This window comes from Anolis carolinensis, unplaced genomic scaffold (genome assembly GCF_035594765.1).
Source record: "Anolis carolinensis isolate JA03-04 unplaced genomic scaffold, rAnoCar3.1.pri scaffold_14, whole genome shotgun sequence".
NCBI classification, from domain to species: domain Eukaryota; kingdom Metazoa; phylum Chordata; class Lepidosauria; order Squamata; family Dactyloidae; genus Anolis; species Anolis carolinensis.
The window spans coordinates 14,531,646-14,559,645 of NW_026943825.1; the positions used below are offsets into that span (position 1 = coordinate 14,531,646).

The 28,000-nt window shown below is 41.3% G+C and overlaps 2 protein-coding genes across 2 annotated transcripts; one reads left to right on the plus strand and one right to left on the minus strand.

The window, feature by feature from the left end:
- The first annotated feature begins 5,250 nt into the window (after positions 1-5,250).
- Positions 5,251-27,911, plus strand: li-ac-27 (keratin-associated beta-protein 27). Its single transcript, XM_003226329.4, has 4 exons — positions 5,251-5,377; positions 7,770-8,112; positions 25,701-25,757; positions 26,999-27,911. The coding sequence occupies exons 2-4, from the start codon at positions 7,791-7,793 to the stop codon at positions 27,529-27,531; spliced, it is 912 nt and encodes a 303-aa protein (XP_003226377.3). The 5' UTR covers positions 5,251-5,377; positions 7,770-7,790; the 3' UTR covers positions 27,532-27,911.
- On the minus strand, positions 17,180-19,860 carry LOC100558762 (claw keratin). Its single transcript, XM_003226344.2, has 2 exons — positions 19,802-19,860; positions 17,180-18,122 (listed from the first exon to the last, which is right to left on the minus strand). Exon 2 carries the CDS (start codon positions 18,099-18,101, stop codon positions 17,574-17,576), a length of 528 nt encoding a protein of 175 aa, XP_003226392.1. The 5' UTR covers positions 18,102-18,122; positions 19,802-19,860; the 3' UTR covers positions 17,180-17,573.
- Positions 27,912-28,000: the final 89 nt, after the last annotated feature.

Below are 28,000 nucleotides of genomic sequence, written 5' to 3' on the forward strand. Positions count from 1 at the left end.
CCTTCTTTCCTTTTCCTTTTCCTTTTCCTTTTCCTTCCTTCCTTCCCTCACCTTTCCCCTTCCTTCCTTCTTTCCTTTTCCTTTTCCTTCCTTCCTTCCTTCCTTCCTTCCTTCCTTCCTTCCTTCCTTCCTTCCTTCCCTTCCTCTCTTTCTCCTTCCTTCCTTCCCTTTCCCTTTCCCTTTCCCTTTCCCTTCCTTCCTTCCTTCTTTCCTTCCTTCCTTCCTTTCCTTCCCTTCCCTTTCTCTTTCCATTTTCCTTCCTTTCTTCCTTCTTTCCTTTCTTTCTTCCTTCCTTCCTTCCTTCCTTCCTTCCTTCCTTCCTTCCTTCCTTCCTTCCTTCCTTTCCCTTTCCCTTTTCCTTCCTTCCTTTCCTTACCTTTCCCCTTCCTTCCTTCCTTCCTTCCTTCCTTCCTTCCTTCCTTCCTTCCTTTCCTTACCTTTCCCCTTCCTCCTTTCTTCCTTCTTTCCTTCCTTCCTTCCTTCCTTCCTTCCTTCCTTCCTTCCTTCCTTCCTTTCCTTCCCTTTCCCTTTTCCTTTTCCTTTTCCTTCCTTCCTTTCTTTCTCCTTCCTTCCTTCCTTCCTTCCTTCCTTCCTTCCATTCCTCCCTCCCTTCCTTCCTTCCTTTTTTCATTCCCCTTTTTCTATCTCTGAGAAGACCTACTCATGATGTCTCCATGGTAACACGGCTCTCTTTCTGGTTCTTTCCTGCTTTCTCACACACACCTGTTACCTTTTTCCCATTGACATCACAGAGGGTCACTTCACCTAGCAACCACCAGTTCTTCACCTAGCAACCACTACACCAGATACATCAGGGAAAGCATGCTACGCCGCCCTTCTGCCTTGGTAAGACACCTGGAATATTGTGTCCAAAGCTGGGCACCACAGTTTAAGGGAGATGTCGACAAGCTGGAATGTGTCCAGAGGAGGTTGACTCAAAGGATCAAGGTTCTGGAGAACAAGCCCTATGAGGAGCAGCTTCAAGAGCTTGGCATGTTCAACCTGGAGAAGACAAGGCTGAGAGGAGACATGATGAGATCCTTGGATCAAGATGGGAGAGGAAGTCACAGGGAGGAGGGAGCTAGCTTCAAACAATGACTTCAAACTACAGGAAAGGAGATTCCACCTGAACATGAGGAAGAACTTCCTCACTGTGAGAGCTGTTCGGCAGTGGAACTCTCTCTCTGCCCCAGAGTGTGGTGGAGACCCCTTCTCTGGAGGCTTTGAAACAGAAGGTGGATGGCCATCTGTCCGTGGTGCTTTCAATGCTATTTTCCTCCTTCTTGACGGAATGTGGTTGGACTGGATGGTCCATGAGATCTCTTCCAACTCTAGGATTCTATGATTCTATCATATAAGATAAATCTCACACTTTTCCACCCTTCAATAAAGAAGCTGATTTTATGAACCTTCTAGTTCTTTTATTTCAACATGACAGGCTGCCAGTTTGGATGAAGTGTCTTCCTATGTCCACAGGACTTCCTTTTTCAGAAGTATTGTGACACATGTGCTGAATGTTGTCAATGACAGTTTCAAGGCCCATTATGTGTGTCATCAGAAAAGAATGTGGATGTCCATTAACAGGGTAAACTGAATGACCTCTCAGCTCAGTTCGACTGAATTCTTGCTCTTCTGAATCAGTCTACATCCCAACGTGAACATTGAAAAGATATTTCTGGAACATGGCCATACAGCCCGGAAAACACACAACAACCCATTGAAAAGATATTTTTCCCTCTGGTGTGAGCAAATGACAGTTTTCAAAGCTGATTTGTAATTGGGGACTTTACTTGGTACAAAATGTTCACATGATGGTTCCATACAGAAAATCTATATACAGATTATTTATGCAGTTCTTGTATACTGTTGCACTATCGCAATTTGCTGTACTTTAAAAATATATCAGTGGTTTAATTGTTGTAGTACTAATTCTACTACTTATTGTATTGGTTTTTATCGTGTCTATCGATGTAGATAACGCTATTTATTTTTTTCAAACTTAAAAAGAAGAATGCATTCCAAAATAAATGAAATTCAGAATTCTTATCAAGCTACCCACGTGCATGCCTGCCTACCCATATATCTATATATATAAAAGGGTAATGAAATTTCGGCCTAGGACAAAACAACAAAACTACACATCCCAGAAACACTAAACTTGGCAGCACAACCCCTCATCCATGCCTCTGCGTTCATACAACAAAAAGAAAAGAAAAATAAAGTCCTAAATAGAGGGAGAGGAATAATTATTTTTATCCAATTGCTGCCAGTTAGAAGGCTAAGCTCCACCCACTTGGTTTCTTAGCAACCCACTCAGATCAGGGACAGGCAGAGTTAGGCCTCACTTAGGCCTCTTCCCCACTGCCTATAAAATACAGATTATCTGATTTTAACTGGATTATATGGCAGTGTAGACTCAAGGTCCTTCCACACAGCTATATAACCCATTTATAATCTTATATTATCTGCTTTGAACTGGATTATCTTGACTCCATACTACCATATAATCCACTGAAGTGTACATTTTATGAAGAGAGTTCCATCTTGTATCCTATATATAATAGGAGTTTTAGCAGACCATAAGCTAAACATGAGTCAACAGTGTGATGCCTACCTATATATACCCTATAAATACTAGGAGTTTAAGTAGGCCACAAGCTGAACATTAGTCAACAGTATGATGCCTACCGATATATATCCTATATATACTAGAAGTTTAGTAGACCATAAGCGGAACATGAGTCAACAGGTGATGCCTTACCTGTATATACCCTATAAATACTAGGAGTTTTAGTCGGCCATAAGCTGAACATGAGTCAACAGTGTGATAACTACCTATATATACCCTATAAATACTAGGAGTTTTAGTCGACCATAAGCTGAACATGTGTCTCCTAGATGCAGGAGAGTCGAAGTCTTAGTTCCACCCTATTCTGCTTTGGACCGGCCTCACCTGGAATGACTCTGTGTCCAGTTCTAGGCAAAGCAGTTCAAGAAGGATATGGATAAGCTAGAGCATTAAAATGAAAGGTGACTAAAACTATCAAAGGTTTGAAAGCCAAGGCCTATAAGGAGATGTTTATGGGCCTGGGTATGTTTAGATTGGAGAAAAGTAGACTGAGAGGGAATATGAGAGAACATGTGAAAGGATATCACACTGAGTAGGGATAAACCTGGTTTTCTGCTGCTCTGGAGACTAGGACACAATGGAGCAATGGATTCGGATTTCAGGAGACGAGATCCCACCTAAACCTTAGGAACACTTCTTGACGGTAAGAGCCATTCAGTAGTGGGGTATGTTGTCTGAGAGTTTGATAGAATCTCTTTCTCTGAATGATCTGTTGGGAGGGCTTGGATTGTGTGTTTCTGCATGGCGGGTGGTGGGACTAATGGCCCTTGAGGTTTCTTCCAACTCTATGGTTCTATGTTTCTACGTTGTTCAAGGCATGTTCTTGAATTGGTTGTGTCTATTTCCAGTAGAGCTGATCAAAACATTCTGATGAAAAGTCACAATGCAAGTGATCGACATTATCCTTAAGTCTACTTCTTGTTTCTCTTTTTGTCTATTGGCATCATAAAATCTGTCTTGGCCAAGTCTAAATGGGGCAGATGCAGAACAGCTCCAGATTAAATACATGTTACTGAATCTGAGTTTTGATGGTCTAGCTCAGGGGTGTCCAACCATTGATCCTCCAGGTGTTTTGAACTTCAGCTCCCAGAATTCTTGGCTATTGGACAAACTGGCCAGGTCCTCTGGGAGTTGGACTTCTAAACACCTTGAGGAACCAAAGGTTGGACACCACTGGCTAACTCTTCCAGTTATGAATTCATCAACTTGCCCTCTATGTTACCACCAAAGCTGCTTTGTGGCCTTGCAAGTGTCCAGTCTTTGCTGTCATGTCCACTGATGTTAGAATGCCTCCTTACTTCTTGTGGGTGCCCCATCATGGCATCAGGAGATTCAAGAGTGATAACTGACACTCTGTGTTGACACTAAAATGTCCTATTCCCATTTTCTGCTCTGATCTGAGCAGTGAAATGGTAACGTTATAGAGTCTGAATAGACCAGTTGTTCCCAACCTGTATTCCGTGGACCACCAGTGGTTCGCAAGAATTGAAATATGGTCCATGGCCTCATCATTGACTTGGAAACCACAGGGCAATGAGAGCAACTGGTCTCGTGAAACCTTCTTATAGTTCCAAGGCTATGGGGATGTTGGGAGAGGAGAGGCTGACTACCCACAAAAGATTACTACTACCACATCAGTTCTAGATTATTAAATATGGTTTTCTGTGGGCGAGCAGATGGTGACTACTGGATGGCATATGTTCTGTATCAGAAACTAAAATTTATGTGGTCTATCCAATACAATTTTCTGAATCAGCATCCCAAATAACCAAAGCGAATCTAAAGTTGACAAAAAACTGATTTGTAACCCTGTTGGTACTAATGTTGGAGAGTGGTCCGTGGTCAAGTAGTCCTTGGTCATATAAAAGGTTGGGAACATTGGTATAGACGATGTATTGATCTGAAATGGACATGATCCAGATGGTGTGAAGTCTATGAACACGCCAAAGCTTCCTGATATTCATGCCAACTTTCTTGTCACATTCTGAGTATCCCTTGATTTTGCTTAAGGCAGAGAAAAGTTGGGTTAAGACCAAAAGACAGGAGTTGCAGTGTATCTAATGGACTGCAAGTTCTGGATTTGGGATGGTCTTGACTTCTTTATTTGTGTTCATAAACCCTTGGTATTTCTATCTGGAAAAAAGTAGGGCACACTGATAAAAACAGAGGGAGGCAGAGAGAACTATACTTGTTTTAGACAAACAGAAGTAAGCAGCTTAAATCAAAAGAAGCACCAAAATTACCAAACATGTTTACAGCTCTCAAAATGGAGCAAGTCAAGGTTATCATGTGTTCTGTCCCATTGAAACATGGGGCAAACACGTAACCTCAGCCTTTGGGCATTGAGTTGGAAAAAAATCTAATCAACTTTTGCAAGAAGGAGGAAAACATTGAAATTAAGGTGCACAGTGCCTGTGATTCACCATAATTACCCATTTAGAGCCCATTTGTCCCCCATTTTTGCCCGGAAAGCTCTGTCCTAGGTTTGCTTTAGGGCAGCCATATGTCGGAAACAACTCAAAAGCACACAGCAACAACATAAACCTTTAGGGTTATTACAGTAATTTTAAAGATGATGAACCCAGCAGATTCCTTTGTAAAGGTTTTTAATTAATACTACTGAGCAAAGTGGTGGTTTCAAAGCCTCCAGGAGACAGGAGAAACGGTATAAAAACCTTCTGCACTCCGTGGTTTTCCAGCAGCTTCATCTCTACCTATCGCTTGCATTTCTTCTCTTCTGAAGATCAGGTAAGCTTGGCTTGGCCAAGACATTTTAGGCCTCCGTACTTCGATTTATCTAAACTTTGCTGTTGTTAGATGACATTGAATCAACTTACACTTGCATCCGTCTTCCTCAGGAAGTCATGGTCACTTCAGGAGAAAAGCTTAGAACATTTCAATTATGACAGTTGCTGAGAATTCTAGAAGGGAAGCTGTTGGTTGCATCAGCAGTGGTAGGAGACACTAGGAACAGTTCCTGGGAAGTTCTAGAATGGAAGATATTGGGTAGCATCAGTAGTGGGACAGTTGCTGGGAGGTTCTAGAAGCAAAGCTGTTCAGTAGCATCAGTAGAGGTAGAAGACACTAGAGACAGTTGTTGGGAAGTTCTAGAAACAAAGCTGTTGAGTAGCATCAGTAGAGGGAGAAGACACTAGAGACAGTTGGTGGGAAGTTCTAGAAGGGATGCTGTTGGATAGCATCAGTAGTGGGACAGTTGGTGGGAAGTTTTAGAAGCAAAGCTGTTGAGTAGCATCAGTAGAGGGAGAAGACACTAGAGACGGTGGGAAGTTCTAGAAGGGAAGCTGTTGAGTAGCATCAGTAGAGGGAGAAGACACTAGAGACAGTTGGTGGGAAGTTCTTGAAGCAAAGCTGTTGGGTAGCAGCAGTAGTGGGAAAAGCCACTAGCGACATTTGCTGGGAAGTTCTAGAAGGGACGCTGTTGGGTAGCATCAGTAGTGGGAGAAGACACTAACTACAGTTGCTGAGAAGTTCTAGAAGCGAAGCTGTTGGGTAGCATCAGAAGTAGGAGGACACTAGTGGCACGTGCTTGGAAGTTCTAGAAGTGAAACTGTTGGGTAGCATCAGTAATGGGACAGTTGCTGGGAAGTTCTAGAAGGGAAGCTGTTGAATAGCATCAGTAGAGGGAGAAGACACTAGAGACAGTTGGTGGGAAGGTCTAGAAGGGTAGCATCAGTAGTGGGAGAAGACACTAACTACAGTAGCTGGGAAGCTCTAGAAACAAAGCTGTTGGGTAGCATCAGAAGAGGGAGAAGAAGTGGGAATGTGCTCGGAAGTTCTAGAAGTGAAACTGTTGGGTAGCATCAGTAGTGGGACAGTTGCTGGGAAGTTCTAGAAGGGAAGCTGTTGAATAGCATCAGTAGAGGAAGAAGACACTAGAGACAGTTGGGTAGCATCAGTAGTGGGAGAAGCAACTAATGGAAGGGTGCCATAGTAAGCACTATTTAACTCCTTTTAGTAATACATAGAGGAAGGCAAGAGGGAAGTTCTGAATGTGCTGTTTTTCTATGAAAAACCAACAATGGAAGCAGGAAGCCACAGTCCTGGGTTGACAAGGTTTAAGCAAGATCTTGTGAAAGTCTTTCCTTCCAAGGTGTCAAGTCCACTCGGGCTTGCTTCCATCTTCCCCAAGGAGTCATGGTCCAATCAGTACAAAAGACTGGAGTATTTTAGTGGTGATATAAGTTACGGAGTAGTTCTAGAAGGAAAGTTCTTGGATAGCATCAGTAGTGGGAGAAGCCATGAATGAAGGGTGCTAAAAAGTAGAAGTCCCGTTGTAGTCAACTCCTTTTAGTACTGCATAGAGGAAGGTAGGCATAAGTTAAAAATGATTTAATAACCGATACCAACCACAGGGAGAGCAGCAGGATTCATAGCCAGCTTGTGTCCTATATTGAGAGAATGACGAGGTAAAAAAAGAATCTAGATAAGTTATAATATGTATTCCTCCTCCACCTCTTCTTCCTCCTTTTCATCACCTTCTCATCTTGATGTTCTGCTAGCAGATTAATAATTTCAGAGATGGCCACCCAGCCTCTGTTTAAAAGCCTCCAATGAAGGAGCTTTTTGTACACTCTGAGGCAATGAATTCCACCTCTTGTGATCAAGAAGTTCTTCCTCATGTTCAGGTGGGATCTTCTTTTCTGCCATTTGAACCCATGGTTCCATTGAGTCCTAGTTTCCAGAGCAGCAGAAAACAATCCTGCTCCCTCTTCCTTATAACATCCTTTCAAATATTTAAACATGGCTATTATTTTAACTTTCTCTTCTGCAGGATTAAAAAAATGTCCAAATCCATATTTCTCATAATTTGTCAGTAAACCCTTTCCTGGGATGGGACAATCCGATCTATATATATAAAAGGGTAATGAAATTTCGGCCTAGGACAAAACAACAAAACTACACATCCCAGAAACACTAAACTTGGCAGCACAACCCCTCATCCATGCCTCTATGTTCATACAACAAAAAGCTCCAGCTTCTCCAGAAAACGGCCAGGCTTTGAGACTGCAAGGCTATTCACTGCTATTCCACCTGGATTCCCATAAGCCACAGCAACGCGTGGACGGGCAAAGCTAGTCACTGTATAAAACTACTCATGTTTTCTCTTGTGTTCTTCCAGACTCATCTCCATTCCTCAGCCATGTCTTGCTGTCAGCCATCCTGTTGTGGACCCTCCTGTGTGGTTCCATCCTGCTCTTCCACCCCATGTATTGGCATTGGAGCCCAACGGTGTGGAACCTCAACATCATCCTGCTGCCTTGGAACTGTGCCTGGAGTAGTCCCTTCCTGCATCACCCAGCTCCCAGCATCGGAAATGGTTATCCAGCCCCCTGCTGTCGTCATGACCATCCCAGGACCTATCATGTCTGCCAGCTGTGAGCCCATTGCTGTCGGAGGCACAACTCCATGCGCAGTCGCTGGTGGGTGTTCAGGCATAAGAGGCATCGGCTGCTCTCCCTGCTATTAAACATCTCATGGACTTTTGACCCCAAGAATCAGAAAAGAAGAACGACCAAGAATTCATGGCTAAACTCTCAGGCCTGTGACGAGAGATGTTCAGGGCTCTTCCCAGTTCATGTTCATAGGAGCTGGGCGACTGCTCTGCATCCCTGCTGATCTGGCCCGTTTATGCTTTTTATTAGTGACTTGTCTACACATGCCCTACCATATTGTCCTAATCTTTGTACTTCTTCAGTTCCAATGTATTGACTTCATGCTCCTTTGTCAGAACTGATGTCTCATCATTATGGGATTTCATGTGAAGAAGAGAGGGAGGAAGAGAAGGAAAGTTTCTCTTTCAAGGCAGAAGATCTCCTTCTCTTCCTCCAATGTTTTTAATATGGAACCTGTTCACACAGCTGTATGCTTTTTTCTTTCTTTCTGAATAAAGCTTTTATTGCATCATACCATTGATCTTTTGAGTCTGAATGAGAGATGGAGAAACTTAATATGCTCTCTAGCGAGAACTAGTGAATGAGAGATTCCTGCTAATTTTCCTATCGGTATAGATATAAATATAAATATAGAGTTAGATTAATATGCTCTATCCATCCATATAGGTATAGATATCTGGATGGATAGGTAGATAAAGAGATAGAGATAGATATAAAGATAGAAATAGAGATAGCAATAGAGACAAAGATCAATATTAGAGTTGTGCATGGAATCAGTTTCTCCCATTTTCTTCGTTTCTTTCGGTACTTTGGGAGCACATAAAGGAGAACCCCTTTGGACTTAGTAATTAGCATATTGGGAGGAGCAATATGACACTTCCAGATGTTGGAGATGGCATTTACAAAAAGGACATTTGCCCAAAGTCTTTTTAATGACTATAGTCATTTGGCATGTGACATCAGTGAGTCAATCGGTAGGAAACTCATGAAAATGCAAGACTGGAGACACTTCATGGTGAGACTGAGAGTATATAAGCCTCACTCCTGGTCAACATCTCAGCTTGCTTTAGAAAGCAGGTAAGAGAAACTCTGGAATAAGTCTATGTTGCATTTTTCTCCAGATGTTTGGACTGCTAATGGAGAAACCTATATGTTTCTCTTTCACTCTCTCAATTGTGTTCTCCATTCCTTTGGATGGTTGACATGTTAAACCCTGGCACCAACTGCCACCACCATCATTAGAAATTTTGAAAAAGAAACAGAGTTGTCTTTTCCTTTGGATGCTAGAGTTGTGCAGAGAATCTGTTTCTCCTGTTTCCTTCATTGCTTTCATTTCTTTCGGTACTTTGGGAGCACATAACGGGAGCTCCCCTCCTGGTACCAAAAAAGCAAGTGGGAGCCAAGCCCGGCTCCAAGGCTGCTTTTTAGTATCACAGTGTAATCTTTTTTTATTGATTCCCCAGCAAATAAAAAATAAACCATCATTCCCTGAAAGTTACTCTCCTCTTCCAGGAGATCATTGCTCTTCCTTACCTGGAAGTGGGAAGCCTTCTTAAGAATGGAAAGAGTGTGTGGCTGGCTGACATGGTGTAATCGCCCCATAATGAACGGATCTCTTGGCACCCCAGAGAGAAAGCACATACCTGCCCTCCCAATTTGGGGAGGCTCCCAAAAATGGGCCTCCACCAAAAGCCAGGATATGAAACAGGTCAAAGTTTACCCTGATTGCACAACCCTAATAGATATAGAGATATCATCAACATACACTTCAAATCATCATATGTAACCAACCACACAAAGACTCTTTTAAAAATACATTCTTTTCTAGCTACAAAAAGAGCAGCAGACCTGGCCCTAGGTATTTTTCAAGTGTAGGCGAACAGAATTTTGGCGCCCCCCCCCCCCCAAACCAATCACTGAAAAATAAAAGCATTGGATAAATGAAAATGTTGGATAATAAGGAGGGATTAAGGAAAAGCCTATTAAACATCAAATTACATTAAGATTTTACAAATTAAGCACCAAAACATCATGTTTTACAAGAAATCAACAGAAAAAGCAGTCTCGACTGCGCCCCCGTATGTTTTGCGCCCCAAGTGATCACTTAATTCGCCTCATTGTTGGACCGGCTCTGAAGAGCATTTAGCTTCCCACAGAACAAGGACAGCTGGATCTCAAGAGAAGTTCCTTTTCTGTTGCCAAGACAGTCGAAATTTTATGACCCGCCTTTTATTACTTTTCACAATTTGGGAATTTTTTTCTTCAGTCAGAATAAATCCTTATGTGTTTGACCACGTGCACAGAAAAGTCTATGCAGATAGAAATACGTTCAAATATTGGACAACACATTGAATGGATATGTGGATATTTTTGGTGTTTTTCATTAAGGCTCACTAAGGATATATATTCAAGGGGCCCTTTTGCTCTGAGCACTTTTAAATGATATTATTTATGATGCAATTTGGGAACATGCTCAACGTGTAACTGAGCTTCAGGCAGTGCTGTCAAAACGTCTTGTGAGAGCGACACACTTGTTATCCTCCTTTGATCCGATGATCTTTCCCTTTGGCTGTTTGCCTTTCCCTTGGGTTCCAGGGATAAACATCAGAAATCTGGGCGAGATAATGCCGGAAGTCAGAAGTGCCCATGTGAAATTCCAATTCCTTGCATTGTCATGTGAGGTTTATTACTCTGACTATTTGGAAGCATGGCAATGAAGTCTTAATGACATATCTTGCCTTGAATAAAATTACTCCGTGCCTTTTTTGGCTTTGTGTGGATGAGAATTTTCCTACAGTAGCACCTATGGGCACATCTACATTGTGGAATGAATCCAGTTTGACACTAGTTAGACTGCTAAATCTCAATGCTATGGAATCATACATGTTGTAGCTTCGTGGGATCCCAACACTCTTTGGCAGAGAAGGTGAAAGATCTCATAAAACTACATTCCATCGCACTGATCCTTGGCAGATAAAGTCATGCCAAGCAACAGCAGTTCTACTGTGTAGATACGTCTTTCATCTTTATGCATGGATATCCAGTTTAAGAATTTGATCCTTCACTTTCCTTCACCAAATGACACAAGATGCTGTAGGTTATATTATAAGACAGGAGTGTTTGGATGGGTGATGGATAAATAGATAGGTAGCAGATTGATAACCTAGGTTTAATGGAAGTAAGAACAAGTCCTTTTGGGGTTGTGGATTAAGACCATTATTTGTTTGTTGTTTTTTCTGCCCAGTCATCAGGAATAATTGTTGAGTCACTACGTCTGGAAGCCAGAATGGCTCCTTAGCAAATTCTCGGACATTATGGGCACCTTCCCCATTGGTGTCTACACACTATAATATCTTCAAATTGAAAACAGGAAAAGTCTTCTAAGGTATGGGCAAGTGCCTTCCATGGCTTCAATCAGAAGGAATTCATTTATGAAAAAAGCTCAGGGGCGATCATGCCCCAGAAATGTAACTAAGTATATGACATGTTGGGTTTTCTTTTTCCTAAAGGTCATAATTAAAATTAGGGATTTAGTTTTCAACCCCTTTATGTCTTCTACAAAGACATTGAATTATCACATTTACACGGGACTCCTTGAACTCCATGGCATCAGAGGTGGCCCTCCAGAAGTTGCTGAGCTTCAAAATGAAGAATACCTCAGCACTAGCTTAGGGCTGTGAGGAGTTACAACTCAGGAACATCTGGAAAGCTGGATGTTTCATACCCTTCTTTTACAACACGGGGCCCTAACCTCTGGCCCTCCAGGAGTTTGGGACTTCAATTCCCAGAAGTCCCAGACAACTTGGCCAACTGTCCAGAATTCAGGAAGCTGAAGTTCAAAACATGTGGAAAAATCAAGGTTGGGAACCACTGTTTTGCATCAACCATATCCATCATTTTGAAGTTTTTTTCTAAGATTTGCAGAACTAGTTTCGTTTATTTCCATCTTCAAGATCATTTCGTCTTGGTTACTTCACAATCTTACTGTCATTCCTATTTTTATGTACATACGGTGGCTCATTTATATAATATACTAGCTGTGCCCGGCCACGCATTGCTGTGGCAAAGTGGTGGTGGTATTGGTTAAAAATTGTTGTGTAATTTTTATTTGACGTTATTTGTAAATTTTTTGATTAATTTTATTGTAAGTTATCTTTTTATTTTTTATATTTTATTATTTTCTTGTATTATTTTTAGTTACTTTCTGTTATTATACTATTTTATTGTATTAATTTTTTAGTGTTTTAATTTTTTGAGTGTGTTTTTTATTATTTTTTATTGAGTTGCTAGGAAACCAAGTTGGAGGAGCTTAGCCTTCTAACTGGCAGCAATTGGATAAAAGCAATTATTCCTCTCTAATTAGGACTTTATTTTTCTTTTCTTTTTGTTGTATCAACCTAGAGCCATGGATGATGGGTTATGTTGTCAAATTTAGAGGTTGGGGGGCTTGTAGTTTTGTTGTTTTGTGGGTCGCCGTGATGCCATCACTCTTTTATATATATAGATTTTTTAAAAAATAAACACATACATAATTCTATGGAGGCATCTCCAGACGAACCAATACAGTATTGGAAAGGGACATGGGAAAATGATCTTCTAGTTCCCAGTATGACATTTGAACTTTCCCTTTGCTCCTCCAGTTTCATATACAACCCACAGGTCTATTATGAAGATAAAATGTGATGAAGGAGCATTAATTATGGTAACATGAAGCTCCTTGAGGGAAAATGACACAAACAGGACTAGCAGAAGAAAATTGTGCCTATACTGTGATCTATAATTAAGTCCATAGTATGCCTTTAAAAAAAAAAAGTACTGACTTTCCAGTTGGTTTCCAGCCACCATTCAAAGTGCTGGTTATGACCTGTCACATCCCATAGCTCAGGTCAAGGTCATTTGACAGATCCTGAACCCTGTTATGAGCCATCTGGGGCTCTGAAGACATCAGGAGAGAACGTCCTATTGTGTCCCATCATCATCACAATTACAAACATAGTTGGTAGGGTCTTGAAAGAGGTCCGCATAGTCAAAGCAATGGTATTCCCCATAGTAACCTATGGGTGCGAAAGCTGGACCATAAGGAAGACTGAGTGAAGGAAGAGAAATGCTTTTGAACTCTGGTGCTGGAGGAAAATCCTGAGAGTGCCTTGGACCTTGGCAAGAAGACCCAACCAGTCCATCCTCCAGGAAATAATGCCCAATGGCTGCTCACTGGAGGGAAGGATGTGAGAGGCAAAGCTGAAGTATTTTGGCCACATCACGAGGAGACAGGAAAGCTTGGAAAATATCACGATGCTGGGGAAAATGGAAGGAAAAAGGAAGAGAGGCCGACCAAGGGCGAGACGGATGGACGGTATCCTAGAAGTGACTGGCTTGACCTTGAAGGAACTGGAGGCGGTGACGGCCGACACTGGGAGCTCTGGCCTGGACTGGTCCAGGAGGTCACGAGGAGTCCGAGACGACTAAACGACTGAGCAGCAGCAGCAAAGACCTTTCCATCCATTGCATTCTCACATGGATTATATGTTTTTCCTCCTTGGAACATCATGTAAGATTGCTGGTGTAGGATTTCACCCATGACATCCCAACTTGTTAGACATCTTGAAAGCTCCAGTGCTAGACATAAATCCCATAAAATGTCAGCTGGCTCTGCTGGGAATCTTGACACAAAGCAAGAAGGAAAATTAATGCCTTTGTCTCGCTGTTCTCTTCTTTCTCTGTCCTACATTTGCCCCTACTCTTTCGTGTTTATTAAAATAATGTTGCCTGTTAAAAGAAACAGCTGAATTCAAAAAGACTTCAAGGCACAAAACCCAGAGATGTGAAAAACTCCAGGTGATGTGAAAAACTCACCTGACTCCACAGGTTCTTCACTTTGCTTTCCATATTCTGCCAGGGCATGTTCTTCTTCTTTGACTGCTCGTTTTACTTGCAAGAGTCCTCTGCCCCCTGATCTTCTAGGCAGATATAGCCGGTCAACATCACTGCGAGGGTGCAGTGAATGATGAATGGTCATGAGTTTTCTTATTTTTCTGTCCAAATTGTCCAGTTCCGCCTGTGTCCAGTTTATGATGCCAGCAGTATATCTTATGACAGGTATGGCCCAGGTGTTTATGACCTTGATGTTGTTGCCTCCATTGAGCTTGCTTTTATTATTATTATTATTATTATTATTATTATTATTATTATTATTATTATTATTAGCTGTATTAGTATCCCTGATTTTCTCTCTAAAAAGTGAGACTCTAAGCAGCTCACAAAAAACACCAATGTAACACAATTGTTCAGAGTCTTTCTCGCAAGCAAATTGCTGGATTTATATGTTGCAATTTGAGTAAATCCATTGAAATTGTTCTTCTGATGCTGACTCAACCTGGACCTGTATGACTTGAGAAAACCAATTTTGTTTCCATTAATAAAACAGAAACCGACACTATTCCAGGCAGAGCAAGAAGTATACAAGCTTATTATGGATAATAAAATGATCATGAAAGTCTAAGGGCTATTGAGCATTTCAGGCTGTTAACCACAAAGGGGAAATTAAAAAGACTTAAAACGCATGATAAAACAGCCCTTTAAAAGTAGGGTGTTGCCATTTGCCAATATGAGGGTGTATGCCTCCAGGGAAAAAACAGTCTATCATTCTCTTTTGCATATACAACTATGATACATGTGTTTACAAGGTTCCTTTCAAAGGGTTGCTTCCTACACTCAATGGGTGTAGCTCAGCTATCGATGAGCTGTCCAACGGAGCCATGTTAAACATTGAGATGTGTTTTCCTCCCAAAGGCATGGATAAGAATCTATACTAGTTCCAATTACACTCTCACTCTTGTTTTGCTTTGCATAGGATCTCATTGTGCATTGCCACAGTTCACTACTATGGTTGGTTATGTTGAACCATGTCCCCGGCAAAGCCTTGTCATCATATAGTGATCTATTGTAGCTCTGATATAAGATCCCACACACTGTTTTTTGTGCAGAAATTTCTGTTTTCTGCACTGAAAATATTTTTTCTGAATCGAAAATGACCTTTATAAGGGGAAAATTAGGCAAGCCCCCACATTACTAGCTTTCAAGAAAGACTTAAAAACATGGCTCTTCCGTTGTGCTTTTGGAGAGTAACTGTCATATACTTCTTTTTTGTTGCTCCCCTCCAATATCTATCCTCTAGACTGTACCACTATCTTATGACCCTGTTCCCCGTGGTTTTTTAATTCTTATTTCTTTCTCACCCCGAGTTTTAGCTTAGTGTTCATGTGGCCCGCCCTGGTTTTTATTGCTTTTCTGATTTTGTGCTGTACTATGTATATTATTATCTATTGTATTGTTTAATTGTGTTATGATGTGTTGTTTTATATTTTGTTATATTGTATTGTTCTGGGCATGGCCCCATATAAGCCGCCCCGAGTCCCCGTTGGGGAGGTGGCGGGGTATAAATAAAGTTGTTATTATTATTATTATTATTATTATTATTATTATTATTATTATTATTATTATTTTATTAAAATTACATCCAGGAACATGGAATGCACCCTGGATTAAAAATTCTCCTTTAGTATGGAGTTTTCAATAATTTCCTCATCGTAAAATGATTTGCTGGCCAGAATAAAAATCACAAAAAATTTAAATCCCAATTAGGAGTATTATAACATGGGATATGCCTTTCCCCCCGGAAACAGTTCTACATAAGGTGGAAAGTCAACATTGGCAATAGTACTGACACTAGAGTTGTGCAATACGGGTAAACCACCAGTCATTTCGTGTCCCGGCTTTTGGTTGGGACATGATCCTTTTTTGGGAAGGGCAAATATCTGTTCTTGCTCTGGGGGTGCTGAAATATTCATTTTCTATTGGTCTATTATGGGGGTGGGGTTGGGGGTGTTCCCAGGCTCCCCTTCCCATCATTTTAGGCATTTAAGTTGTTTTTCAACTCTAGACGAGAGGCACTTGGCTGCAGGCAGGTGCACGTGCTTTAAGGAGACTTCTTACCTGTTTCTACTCTAGAGGAGAGGCAGCACGTGCTTTAAGGAGGCTTCTTGTTTAAAGGTGTATTTCTACTTTAGAGGAGAGGCGCATAGTTGCAGGAGAGACAGGCACGCGTGCTTTCTCAGTCTCAACAGCACTAGCATGCCTAGCTTTCCAAGAGGCATTTTAAGGAAGCCCAGGGAAGGAAGAGCTATGATCTATAGCTCAGTAGAGCTGTCCTTCCTGGACTACCTTAAAAATCCCCTGTTTTCAGTGCCCGCAATCTCCTTTCTGCTTGCCAGTTTTGCTTCATTAAAGCTGTCTCTATGACAACTCTAGATGAGAGTAGACATAGAAACAGCATGCCAAGCTTTCCATGAGGCATTTTAAGGAGGCCCAGGGAAGGAAGAGCTGTGATCTATACCTCAGTAGAACTGTCCTTCCTGGACTACCTTAAAAATCCCCTATTTTCAGTGCCCGCAATCTCCTTTCTGCTTGCCAGTTTTGCTTCCTTAAAGCTGTCTCTATGACAACTCTAGATGAGAGTAGACATAGAAACAGCATGCCAAGCTTTCCATGAGGCATTTTAAGGAGGCCCAGGGAAGGAAGAGCTGTGATCTATACCTCAGTAGAACTGTCCTTCCTGGACTATCTTAAAAAGCCCCTATTTTCAGTGCCCGCAATCTCCTTTCTGCTTGCTAGTTTTGCTTCCTTAAAGCTGTTTCTATGACTACTCGACATGCTTCAATGTCCTTTCTGCTTTAGGTTTAATCCTTCCTTACAGTTGTTTCTACCTTCTACTCTAGAGGAGAAGTATCTGGAAGTAGTTCTCAGAGAATGGAGGTTTTCTTTTTGTTTGCTGGGGGATTAATATCAAAGATTCAACTGTGATGTCGAAAAGCAGAGAAGGAGTCGAGATTGGTTCCCGCTTGTTTTCATAGTGAGCGGGTTTTCCTATTTCTTGTTTGTGCTCATGAAGGTACTGGATGTGCTGAATGCGCCATAGGTACTTGAAAAAACAGGATTTGCGCGTATCTCTACTCTCTAGTGCTAAAAGTCTGGAGGTTCAACACCAGGCTCAGATATGGAGGTTTGGATATTGAAAATAAAAAGTATGTCATGTCTCTAAGTTGTTAAAACCCAACAGAAAACTTTGATGACAACAGTGTTGATGCAACATTGAGCTTTATTGAGAATGAAGGTAGGCAAGAGGAACAGGAGAATTTACAAAACCAAGAGTTGACAATGAATTGCTAAGGCAAAATCCATCCATCAAAAGAACAGCTGGAGACTTTTTCAAATCTACTCAAGAAGGTGGCTTTAAAAGAAGTGTGGAAAGACAGTGGTGACCTATAATAATCAACACTGAAAGAAAGAAGAGAATATACAAGAGGAAAATGGGAAAGTAACCAGTTATGATATACAAGTAGCACCCATATTTCTGACCATAGTTAGAGCTGAAAACATGGCTGCTCTGCATTTCTGAAAGCTAGCAAAGTACGGCATCCTCCAAGTCCTAGATCTTCATAGCCATGTCATTCCTTCCAGGGGTTCTTTATTGTTTAGCAAGGTCCACAGCTGCCAGAACGGTAAAACGGGATGCATTTCTGGGAATATCTTCTCCAGCGACCATATCCTCCATATCCGCTACCATATCCTCCACAGTATCCGCTACCATATCCTCCGCCGTATCCACCACCATATCTTCCACTGTATCCTAACCGGCCATATCCTCCAGAGGAAGATCCACTAGAAAATCCACCACCAGAGCCCAGGGCTGGATAGCCATATCCGGTACAGGGACTGTATGCCGAGACAACAGCTGGGTCACCCGTGGATATAACTGGCCCTGGAATGGACACCACAGATGCAGGGGGCTGGATCACAACCTCGGACCCTGCAAGTTGGCCGCTGCAAGCCACTGGGCCTTGGCCAAGCCAACCTCCAGCTCTGGAGAGGGCACCACCAGCACCCCATCCTCCAGAAAGGGCACCACCACCATATACTGGGACTACTCCACAAGAGCCGACACCACCGTAGCCGTAGCTGACGCCACAAGGTACATCACACACAGATTGGCAGTAGCTCATCTTGATGCGATGGGGTGAGATCTGTGGACGGGAGGAGAAAAGAACCAAATGAGTCAAGTAAAAGCAGAGTTCCTGGAATTTCATTAATAAATAAATATCAATATGGATAAGGGTTGATTGCTCAGTGGTAGAGGAAGCACTTTTGATAGCAAAAGTGGTATATTGCGATATTATTTCTACCTCTAGAGATCTCAGGGAGGTCAACTGAGAAATTGGTTTTCTCCCATACCACCTTGGGAAGGGATTGGGTGCTCATTGATGGAGGACACCTGTCAAGGGGTCTACGAATGACTAAGGTTCTTTCAGGCAGGGAGAATCTTTTTATCCCACTCGCTGCCCCAAATTTGTAAAAAATAATAACGACTGCCATCAATTTGGAAAGATGCAACCACCAAAGACTCAGGGAGGAGACCTTTTACATCTTTCTTCTTCTTCACTTTAGATTGTAGCGTAACTTGGTTCAGAATATATGCGACAGAGGCTTAGATAACAAGTTTATTCAGGCACAGAACTTAGTGGTTACAATGTTGTTTCTCATGTAGAGGTATTCTTATTAACAGTTACAATACTAGAATGAGATGAGTAAAACTCTCTAAAGTGTCACTTCTTTTACTTATAGTAGTTAAAACTTCTTTCTTTGCTACTTTTAAACCGCAGTCACCCCTGTGATATGCTATCACAGATCCTCTGTGCCTTACCAGGACACAGACTACATTAAATAAGTCTCCAAACTTATTTTAAACTGACTCAAAATGAACAATTGAGTCTCCTTGATCCCATCAACCTAGGATCAATCTTCCCTGTGCCTCATCAGAGCACAGACTGACCCTATTTTTTAAACTCTGCACTTCTTCAACTAAAGGGCAGTTGGCTCTGCCTACTTCTCCATGGCAACCAGCCTCTGAGTGCTGAGATGCAATAACTGTAATACTTACCCTTTTAAAGCACAAACACACAATTAAACATAACATCTGCAAACCAAAAATTCGTACTTCATTACAACACCCTTTTCATACAAAAAATGGTAGGCTTTTGAGATCCAAGCACAAAGATATCAAGGACTCCAAGTTAGAGGAACATCTTTTTATATGGAAAAATGGATTTCTTATCTACTTCAAGAGTAGAAATGTGTCCAATTGCCAAGTTTAGGGTGCATCTTGGAATTAATGCACTTTTTTTCACCACTAGGCCTAACGTTATGGAGTCATGGAAATTGCTGTTGCAGAAGGTTTTTAGCTTTCTCTGTTAAATAATACTGGAACCTCTCCAGACACCTTCACCAAAAATGCTATTATCGGCAATGAAAAATGCTGCTTTTTCCAATAGAAAACATGCACTTTTTGTGCATCCCAAACAGTAAAGATTCTTGTCTGTACAGGGATATCACCATCAGTGTTCCTTACACACAGATTTTCCACCATTCTTCTGTATTAATTTTCTATATTCTAATTTTCTATATTCGAACTTTGTTTCCTTCCCTATCCTCTTGAGCCCATTAAGTGATTAAAAAGGCAAAAATAAGTTTTTCATTGCATTAATGGGGATCTCCAACCACATCCAGCTCAATCGGTATCCCTCACACACCAGAAATCTACTTTTGTGTTGAAAAGAATCACAAGGTGGTCAAAACAAAGGGAGAAAACAAACTCTAAGTCCATGGAACAACATTTCAATTAGATACAAGGTCAAAGATGACTTACCTGGTTGGTCAAGGAGAAGACCTTAAGAAGCAGAAGGAAGGAAAGAAGAGCTGTGGAAGTGTCCCCAGTGGCAACGGTTTATATACTCTACTCCTGGATTTGTTGAGAGGGTGGGAACCCCACGTGTCCTAATTAGATCTTGCAAGGGGATCTTGAAGTACACTCATGCCTCAAGTCTACCATTGACACAGAATGTGTTTACCTGACTTGCATTTTTGTGCCCATTAGATTATCTCCAAGTCCTTTGCATCAGCTTCAGGAACGTTACACCCAGTAGTTAGAAGATGAGTTAGTCTTGCGTAAGCAGAAAGTGGCAACCACATTGATGGGTATGTCAAATATGGTGATCAAATTGGAGGAGTGTGTCTTGCGCTCCTTAGTCATGATTTTGATGCTCTTGTCACAATCATAAACCCCCTTCCCAACCTACTTTGGTGGGTAACATCTGCAGGAGATGAAGGAGATCCATTTGGATGGTGACCATCAGGTTTCTCTCTTGCAACGAGAGACATTTCTATCAGGATTCTCCCATCAGGTCAAGAGACATTACCTAACAAAGTAATCAATACATAATTCCAAGTTTTGTTTTGTTTTTTCCCCAATGGGACATTGACGCTTATTCAGAGTAGATACCAAAAATGTAGACTTGAAGATTTTGGAAGCATTGCCCAGTTGACCAACCAATAAATATTTTATAGGAACTATACAAGCTAACACACAATAATCTTCTACTAGGCAGAGAGCCTTCTCGATTGTAGCCCCGTATTTATGGAATGCCTTGCCAGTTGAAACTGGAACTATCTGATACCTACTTGCCTTTCGGAAAGCCTGCAAAACCTTTCTCTTCCGACAAGCTTTCGATGGGTGAAAAAATCGGGGCTATGTCTGTTTTTATTGTTATTTTAAAACTAATTGTATTGTTTTAATATATTTCTGTAAACCGCTCTGAGCCAAACTGGGAGTAGCAGTATACAAGTCTAATAAATAAATAAATAAATAAAATTATGCACTGCAGATCTCACACCTGCAGGACAGAACCTCCGTTTTACCTAACCACATGCAACAAAATATATTATCTCTAAGAAAGTTCTAAGTATTCCAGGTAATCTTTGGTGGAAGCTGTGGTATTCTCCCACCATAGATTCTTGTTGGAGGACCTAGAAAATTCCTAGAGGAGATACCTCTATAGGAACTTCCAAAATCCTCCATGTCAACTTTATGGTAATTTTCAATACAGAGGTCAAAAGAAGGGTGAAAATGTTTTTCATATCTCCTCAAGCTTTCCAAATTTGCCCACATCTGATGTAAATTGAATATCTACACAGAGATGAAGGAAAGAGGAAATGTGCTTTTCATTACTGTATTTGGTTCAGGAAATAAAAAGTGGCACCACTCAAATATATATCTTCCATTGAGCAACTGAAGGTCTACATTTAATTATCGCTACATCGAAAGTAGAGCCATTAGATCTATGGGAATTTGATAAATCCAACTCTTGTAAATTCCAATGATTCTGCTCTAGATTGGAAGTATTATTGACTTCAAGCTCTTTGGGATTCTTGGAAGGCTTCCATTCATACAGTTTTCATGCGAACAGGAACAATAATAGATCAAAGTTTGCAAAATGTTGGAACTCTCTCTGTATCTTCTGTCTGGAGAATCAAGTTATAAGAAGTCCAAAGGCCTTGGGAGAGTCTTATACCACGGGAGGCAAAAGGAAGTCAACCGTTGGGATGAGTCCATCTAAGGATGGACATTCGCTAATGAGAGTGCCTCCAAGAAGAAGGTGGAATTTTTTGAGTTTGATGCTGTGGAGATGTGTGTTTTGTTTTTATTTAATTATATTATATTATAATATTATATAACCGCTGCCACCAAATTATAAAGACGTTTTTATTAAAACGCTGCCACCAGATGTAAGGATGTTTATAATGCGGCCACCAGATGTAAAGGGGATTATCAATGCTTGCCACCACTATGGGAATATGTAGACACTAGCTACTCAGAGAGGAGGCCTTTTAAATTTTGCTTTTCTTCTTTCTTCTTGTTTACTCTTGATGGTAATATATGTGACAGAAGCTGAGATGTTAGAAAGAACAATAACATGTTTATTCAGGCACAAAGCTTAATGGTTACAGTAACTTTCTCTTTAGAGGCACTTTAGTTAACAGTTGCAAAGCTAGAATGAGGTGTTTCAAATTCCTTAAAATGTCACTTCTTTCTCTACTGCTCAAAACTGCAGTCACCCTGTGAATTACAATCACAGATTATCTGTTCCTTAACAGGAGACAGACTACCTTAAAATAAGTCACCAAACATATTTTAAACTGACTCAAAATTAAGCAATTGAGTCTCCCTGTTTCCTTCAACTGAGGATCAGTCTCCCCTGTACCTCATCAGGGCACAGACTAACTGCTTCTTTTTTAAACCTGCACTTCTCCAACAAAACAGCAGTTGGTTCCGCCCACTTCTCCATGGCAACCAACACTTGAGTGCAGAGATGCCATAACTGAAATATTGACCCTTTTAAAACACAATTAAACATGACATCTGTAAACCAAAAAAATTCACACTTCATTACAGATGCCATTCAATTAACAATACAATAAAGAACACAAAAAAATCCTGCTTTTGATGTATCTCCTTGTGTTGGAAACCTTCTCCTCCAGGTCAGATAAGTCGTGGAGAGGTACCAATAATATTCACATCCTGCGTCTGGTTCAAGATCAAGTACAAAGGCTCAGAATGATTAATTTGGAAGGTGGTTTTCCTCATAAAAAGGATGGAATTTTTATGGGTGATGACACCTCATTCTCCCAGCCATCCAACCTAGGATGGTGCTTCATTGAGTATCCAGGTGGGAAAAAACTAGGAGAGATCAACCCTTTTGATGTTGGGTTGCTGTGAGGTTTCCGGGCTATATGACCATGCTCCAGAAGCATTCTCTCCTAACATCAGGAGAGAATGCTTCTGGAGCATGGCCATCCAGCCTAGAAAAATCACAGCAACCCAGAGATTCCAGCCATGAAAGTCTTCAACAACTTTTTGATGTTCCTCAGAACTTCCTTAAGAAGATACAGGTTCTTTAGAAAATATGTCCATCTCCAACCAGATGATGATGGAACGACGTCAGCCCAATCCAACTGAAATGGTTATAATTTTCATTTAAAAAAACAGGAGCCTCTGGAGATCGTTACTCGACTTCCCATCATTCTTGATTAGCAAGTCTACTGGTTGGGGCTGATGGGAGTTGGAAACCAAGTGAATCTGGAAATTTATCACTATACAGAGGGACAGAGCAAAAGAAAATTAAAATATTGTCCTAAATCTTATTGTTAGTGTTGACTAGAGTAAGACCCTTGGAATCAATGGGAGCTACCTACTTCCTGACTCACCAAGGAATGACTGAGTCCATGGACCCACTCTAGTTGGGATTAACCAATAGGCCTGAGGCAAATTGATTTAAGATTATAAATCTAAAATTATAATACCTGCCCAATGACATGACTTCGGAAGGCTTCAGATTTTGAGGTTCTTAATCATAAAAGGGATTTTAATGTCAGCGTCATCAAAGGATGGGATATAAGAACCTATAATTGAAAGGGCGCAGCCTTCTGACAATACAAGGGTGTATAACTCCAGGGAAAAGAAAATGATTGGCCTTAATGAGATCTTTATTTTCGTTTTCCATGTGCAACAAGGATAAAAGATGTTTACAGGACTCATTACGATGGGGTTGTGCCCAACACCTACTTTTTGGGTGTTGCTTTGCATTTCATGAGCAGTTACATGGAGATACATTCAGGATAAGGGCATGCATTGTCAGCAATGTGGACTGAGGCAAGAAACCTCCTCAGACATTAAATTTTTGGGATTTTAGAGATGAAAGTATCTACAAGGACCATCTAGTTCACTCCTTGAAATTGTCATCTACTGCCCTCCTGAAAGGTGGTCATCCAACTTCTGCTAAAATCTGACTTCCCAAGGTACACACGGTAGCAGACTGGCACGTAAGCTTTAGTTATGCAAAAGCCTCTCCTAGTCACCACTAAGACCTGGGGTTCCAGGCTCAGCGATGAGTTCAGGAGGACCCCCAAGCCATGAACCTGCGTCTTCAAGAGGAGTGTGACCCCATTCAGCACAAGCTGTAACCCTATACCCTGTTTGGCCTCCAAATGACCAGGAGTACCTCTGTCTTGTCTCGATTCAATTTCAATTTGTTCACCCCCATCCAGACCGTCACAGCTGCCAGGCACCGGTTCAGAACATGGACCGCCTCCTTAGCAGTAGTTGGACGTCATCTGCGTACAGATGGCATCGAATGCCAAAACTCCGAATGACCTCACCCAGCGGCTTCATGTCGATGTTAAACAACATGGGGGACAATACTGAACCCTGTGGTACCCCACAGGACAACGGCCACGGGGTCAAGCAGGTGTCCCTCAACAACACCTTCTCAGAGTGATCTACTAATATTGGACAAAAAAGTAGTCATCTGCTCCTCTGAGTAGAGTGAAAAAACTTGAGGGCTTAGCCTCTGAGGAGAACCTAAACGAAACTCTCTCCATTCTCTCTGCCACAATACTATTTATGGTAGTTTTTAATGTCTGAAAAGAAAACGGGTTCCCTGGAACTACAAAGACAAGTATCCACTAGACATGTCCAAAATATCGTTTTGAATCGTATATCGGAATTATTTCGGATTGTTCTCGCTTTTTGATACGCATTCCGAAACATTGTCTCACAGCGCAAACAGCAATGTAATTCGAACCATTGTTGGTCCATTCTCTAATTGTCTCTTAATGTTTCGTTAATTCCCCCCCCCCCCCCAATTTTTTAAAATATTTATAGTTCTTTTTTCTGGTTTTTTTTTTTGAGTTTTTAAAATGTGGATTCCAGTGCGAGTATCATTCTTGCATTGGAATCAAACTGTTTGCAGAGCATGTGTGTTTAAAACTTAGATTTTTCTGATCCACATTAAAAAAAAACTTAAAAAAACCCAACTGAAAAAAAGGACTACAATCCACCTGATGAAGACTCTTTTGAGTTGAAACTGGTTGTGGTTTTGCAGTCTACTATCCATAATAAAGAAACAAGAACAATCATTATATATAAGAAGAGGACTCAATTTGTGTATGTGGAACAATCAAAGAACTAAAGAAATTTATTGTTTATGAGAAGAGGAGTAAATTCATCCTTCAAGAGAAAAAGATCGTTTCTACTGTGTTTAACAACGCCTTTTGTATCTGTTTTCATATTGATGTATTGAACTAAATTTAGGTTTAATGATTTCTGTATTGCTGTAATAGTGGATACTTGTCTTTGTAGTTTTTAATGTCTGGGCAGGAAAATGGCACATAAAATATTGACATTGATACTTTCCCTTCTCCATGGAAGGGCCCTCAACTTATCCATGGGCCAAAACAAAATTCGTAATTGTGATCCTGAAACCTTCCTTAGACTTATACATGAGGCCGACTTCTACATGAGATATGTGTTCAGAAATGTATGAAATGATCTGTGCATCCTGTGCATCATGCTCTGGCTCATTCGCGAGCTCTTGCACCACAGAGGGAGGTTTGGACGCAGCCCTTGGCTCCTTCTTGTGGTTTGGTGTGGTTTCTTGTGGTTTTTTCCTCTTCTGCTGATGCAAGACCAACCCTTCATCAAACGATTGGGTGTTCACATTCCCGGACTGACGAAATGGGTAGGAGATAATCTCATGGGCGCAAAAATGAAAGAGAGGTAAACAAAATTGGGGGAGCAATTGATACCTGGGGTGTCAGCACATTCCGTAACACCCCCCTTTTTCGGGCTAAGTAGGGCACGCGGCATGGGAAGGGGTGGTTCACATCCCTCGGAGATGCCACAAGAATGGTATAAAAGGCCTCGCAACCAGGGAGACTTCCAAAGGCAGCTCATCTCTCCTTCCTATCGCTTCTTCAGCTCCAACTAGGTAAGTTGCATTTGATTCCACTTCATTATAATCAATTGAAATGTTACTCTTTGAACTTTTCTATTTTTCCATTGAAATATTGACATCTACGTGTCCTATCCACTTTACAACTCTTTTTTCTACACATCCATGTAGATATGGTGACTATGGATGCATCCTCACTGTAGAAAAGATGTAGTTTGGCACACTTAGACCTTTCTACAGTGAGAATGCATCAGTAGTCACCATATCTCCATGAATGTGTAGAAAAAAAATCCTAGAATTTATGTTTCATGAGATACCAGAACTCTGAAAGTGAACGCTAAAAACCTTGGAAAACTACATCCCTGGTGATTCTGTAGCAATGAGCCATTCCCTCAAGTACGGAAGAACTAGTGGTTTTTCCAGTTAATCAGTGGTTTTGCATGAATGGGAATGGAATGAAAATCCTGTGTTTAGCAAGACATTCCTCTAACTTTCCTTGACAATACTTTGTGGGTATTGTGGCTAAATGTATCTTGGAGACAGAGCCGGTCCAACAATGAGGCGAATTAAGTGGTTGCTTGGGGTGCAAAACATACAAGGGGGGGGGGGGAGTTGAGACTGGTTTTTTTGTTGATTTGTTGTAAAACATGATGTTTTGGTGCTTAATTTGTAAAATCTTAATGTAATTTGATGTTTAATAAGCTTTTCCTTAATCCCTCCTTATTATCCAACATTTTTGCTTATCCAACGCTTTTATTTTTCAGTGATTGGTTTGGGGGGGGGGGTGCCAAAATTCTGTTCACCTACACTTGAAAAATACCTAGGGCCGGCTCTGACTACATCCCTAGTGATTCTCTAGCAACGAGCCATTCCCTCAAGTACGGAAGAACCAGTGGTTTTTCCAGTTAATCAGTGGTTTTGCATGAATGGGAATGGAATGAAAATCCTGTGTTTAGCAAGATATTCCTCTAACTTTCCTTGACAATACTTTGTGGGCATTGTGGCTAAATGTATCTTGGAGAGAGAAAAAAATGAATACAGATTAAGAGTTTTTCTACTTTTCAGGAGTAGAGTATCTCCCTATCCTTGGGTGGAAAGCCATCTTCTTCATTGATTTCACTGAGATCACTATAGTTGAAAATAGTATCAAAGACTAGCATTTAGCAAAGACTATCCACAACTGAGTAACCAACTCTTAGAAAAGATACTTAATCTTTAGTTGAAATTCCAGGAACTCTGCTTTTGCTTGACTCAGTTTTGTCTTCTCTTCTCCACAGATCGCATCCTTCGCATCAAAATGAGCTACTGCCAATCTGTGTGTGATGTACCTTGTGGTGTCAACTACGGCTACGGTGGCGTTGGCTCTTGTGGACTAGTCCCAGTATATGGTGGTGGTGCCCTTTCTGGAGGATGGGGTGCTGGTGGTGCCCTTTCTGGAGGATGGGGTGCTGGTGGTGCCCTCTCTGGAGTTGGAGGTGGGCTGGGCTATGGCCCAGTGGCTTGCGCCAGCCAACTTGCAGGGTCTGAAGTTGTGATCCAGCCCCCTGCATCTGTGGTGTCCATCCCAGGGCCAATTCTCTCCTCCACTGGTGAACCAGCTCTTGTCTCGGGATACAGTGCCTGTGCCGGATATGGCTATCCAGCCCTGGGCTCCGGCGGTGGCTTTTCTGGTGGATCTTCCTCTGGGGGATATGGCCGGTTAGGATATGGTGGAAGATATGGTAGCGGATACTGTGGAGGATATGGTAGCGGATATGGAGGATATGGTCGTGTGAGAAGATATTCCCAGAAACGTTGTGGACCTTGCTAGATACTGAAGACTCACTGGAATGAAAAACATGGATATAAAGATACTGATCTAGGACTTGGAGAGTGTGACACTTTGCTGGTTTTCGGAGTGGCTACATTTTCCAGCTCTAACAAAGAAGAAATATTTGAGTACTTGATACTTCTTGCACATTGAAGCTGGCTAGTCATCTTAGCACCTGTGTGTCCTCCTATTTTCTCTTTTTTTCTTTCAATGTTGTCAAGACATCACCAACGTCTTTTGCATATTTGTAAGGCCATTGAAGAACTGTGTTTGTGTTACCGTCACATCTGGAGGTTATTCATTGTCTCTTCACAGCCTTGTTTTTCTCCAGCTCTTCTCTCCTGCCATCTTTCTTAATAAAGCTTAATGTTGCATCACAATTACTGCTTCTGGTGTCTTGCATTGCGTTTTGAGATATACCACCCTCACACTTCCTTAAAAAAATGACTAAATACAGTTAAAACAAAAC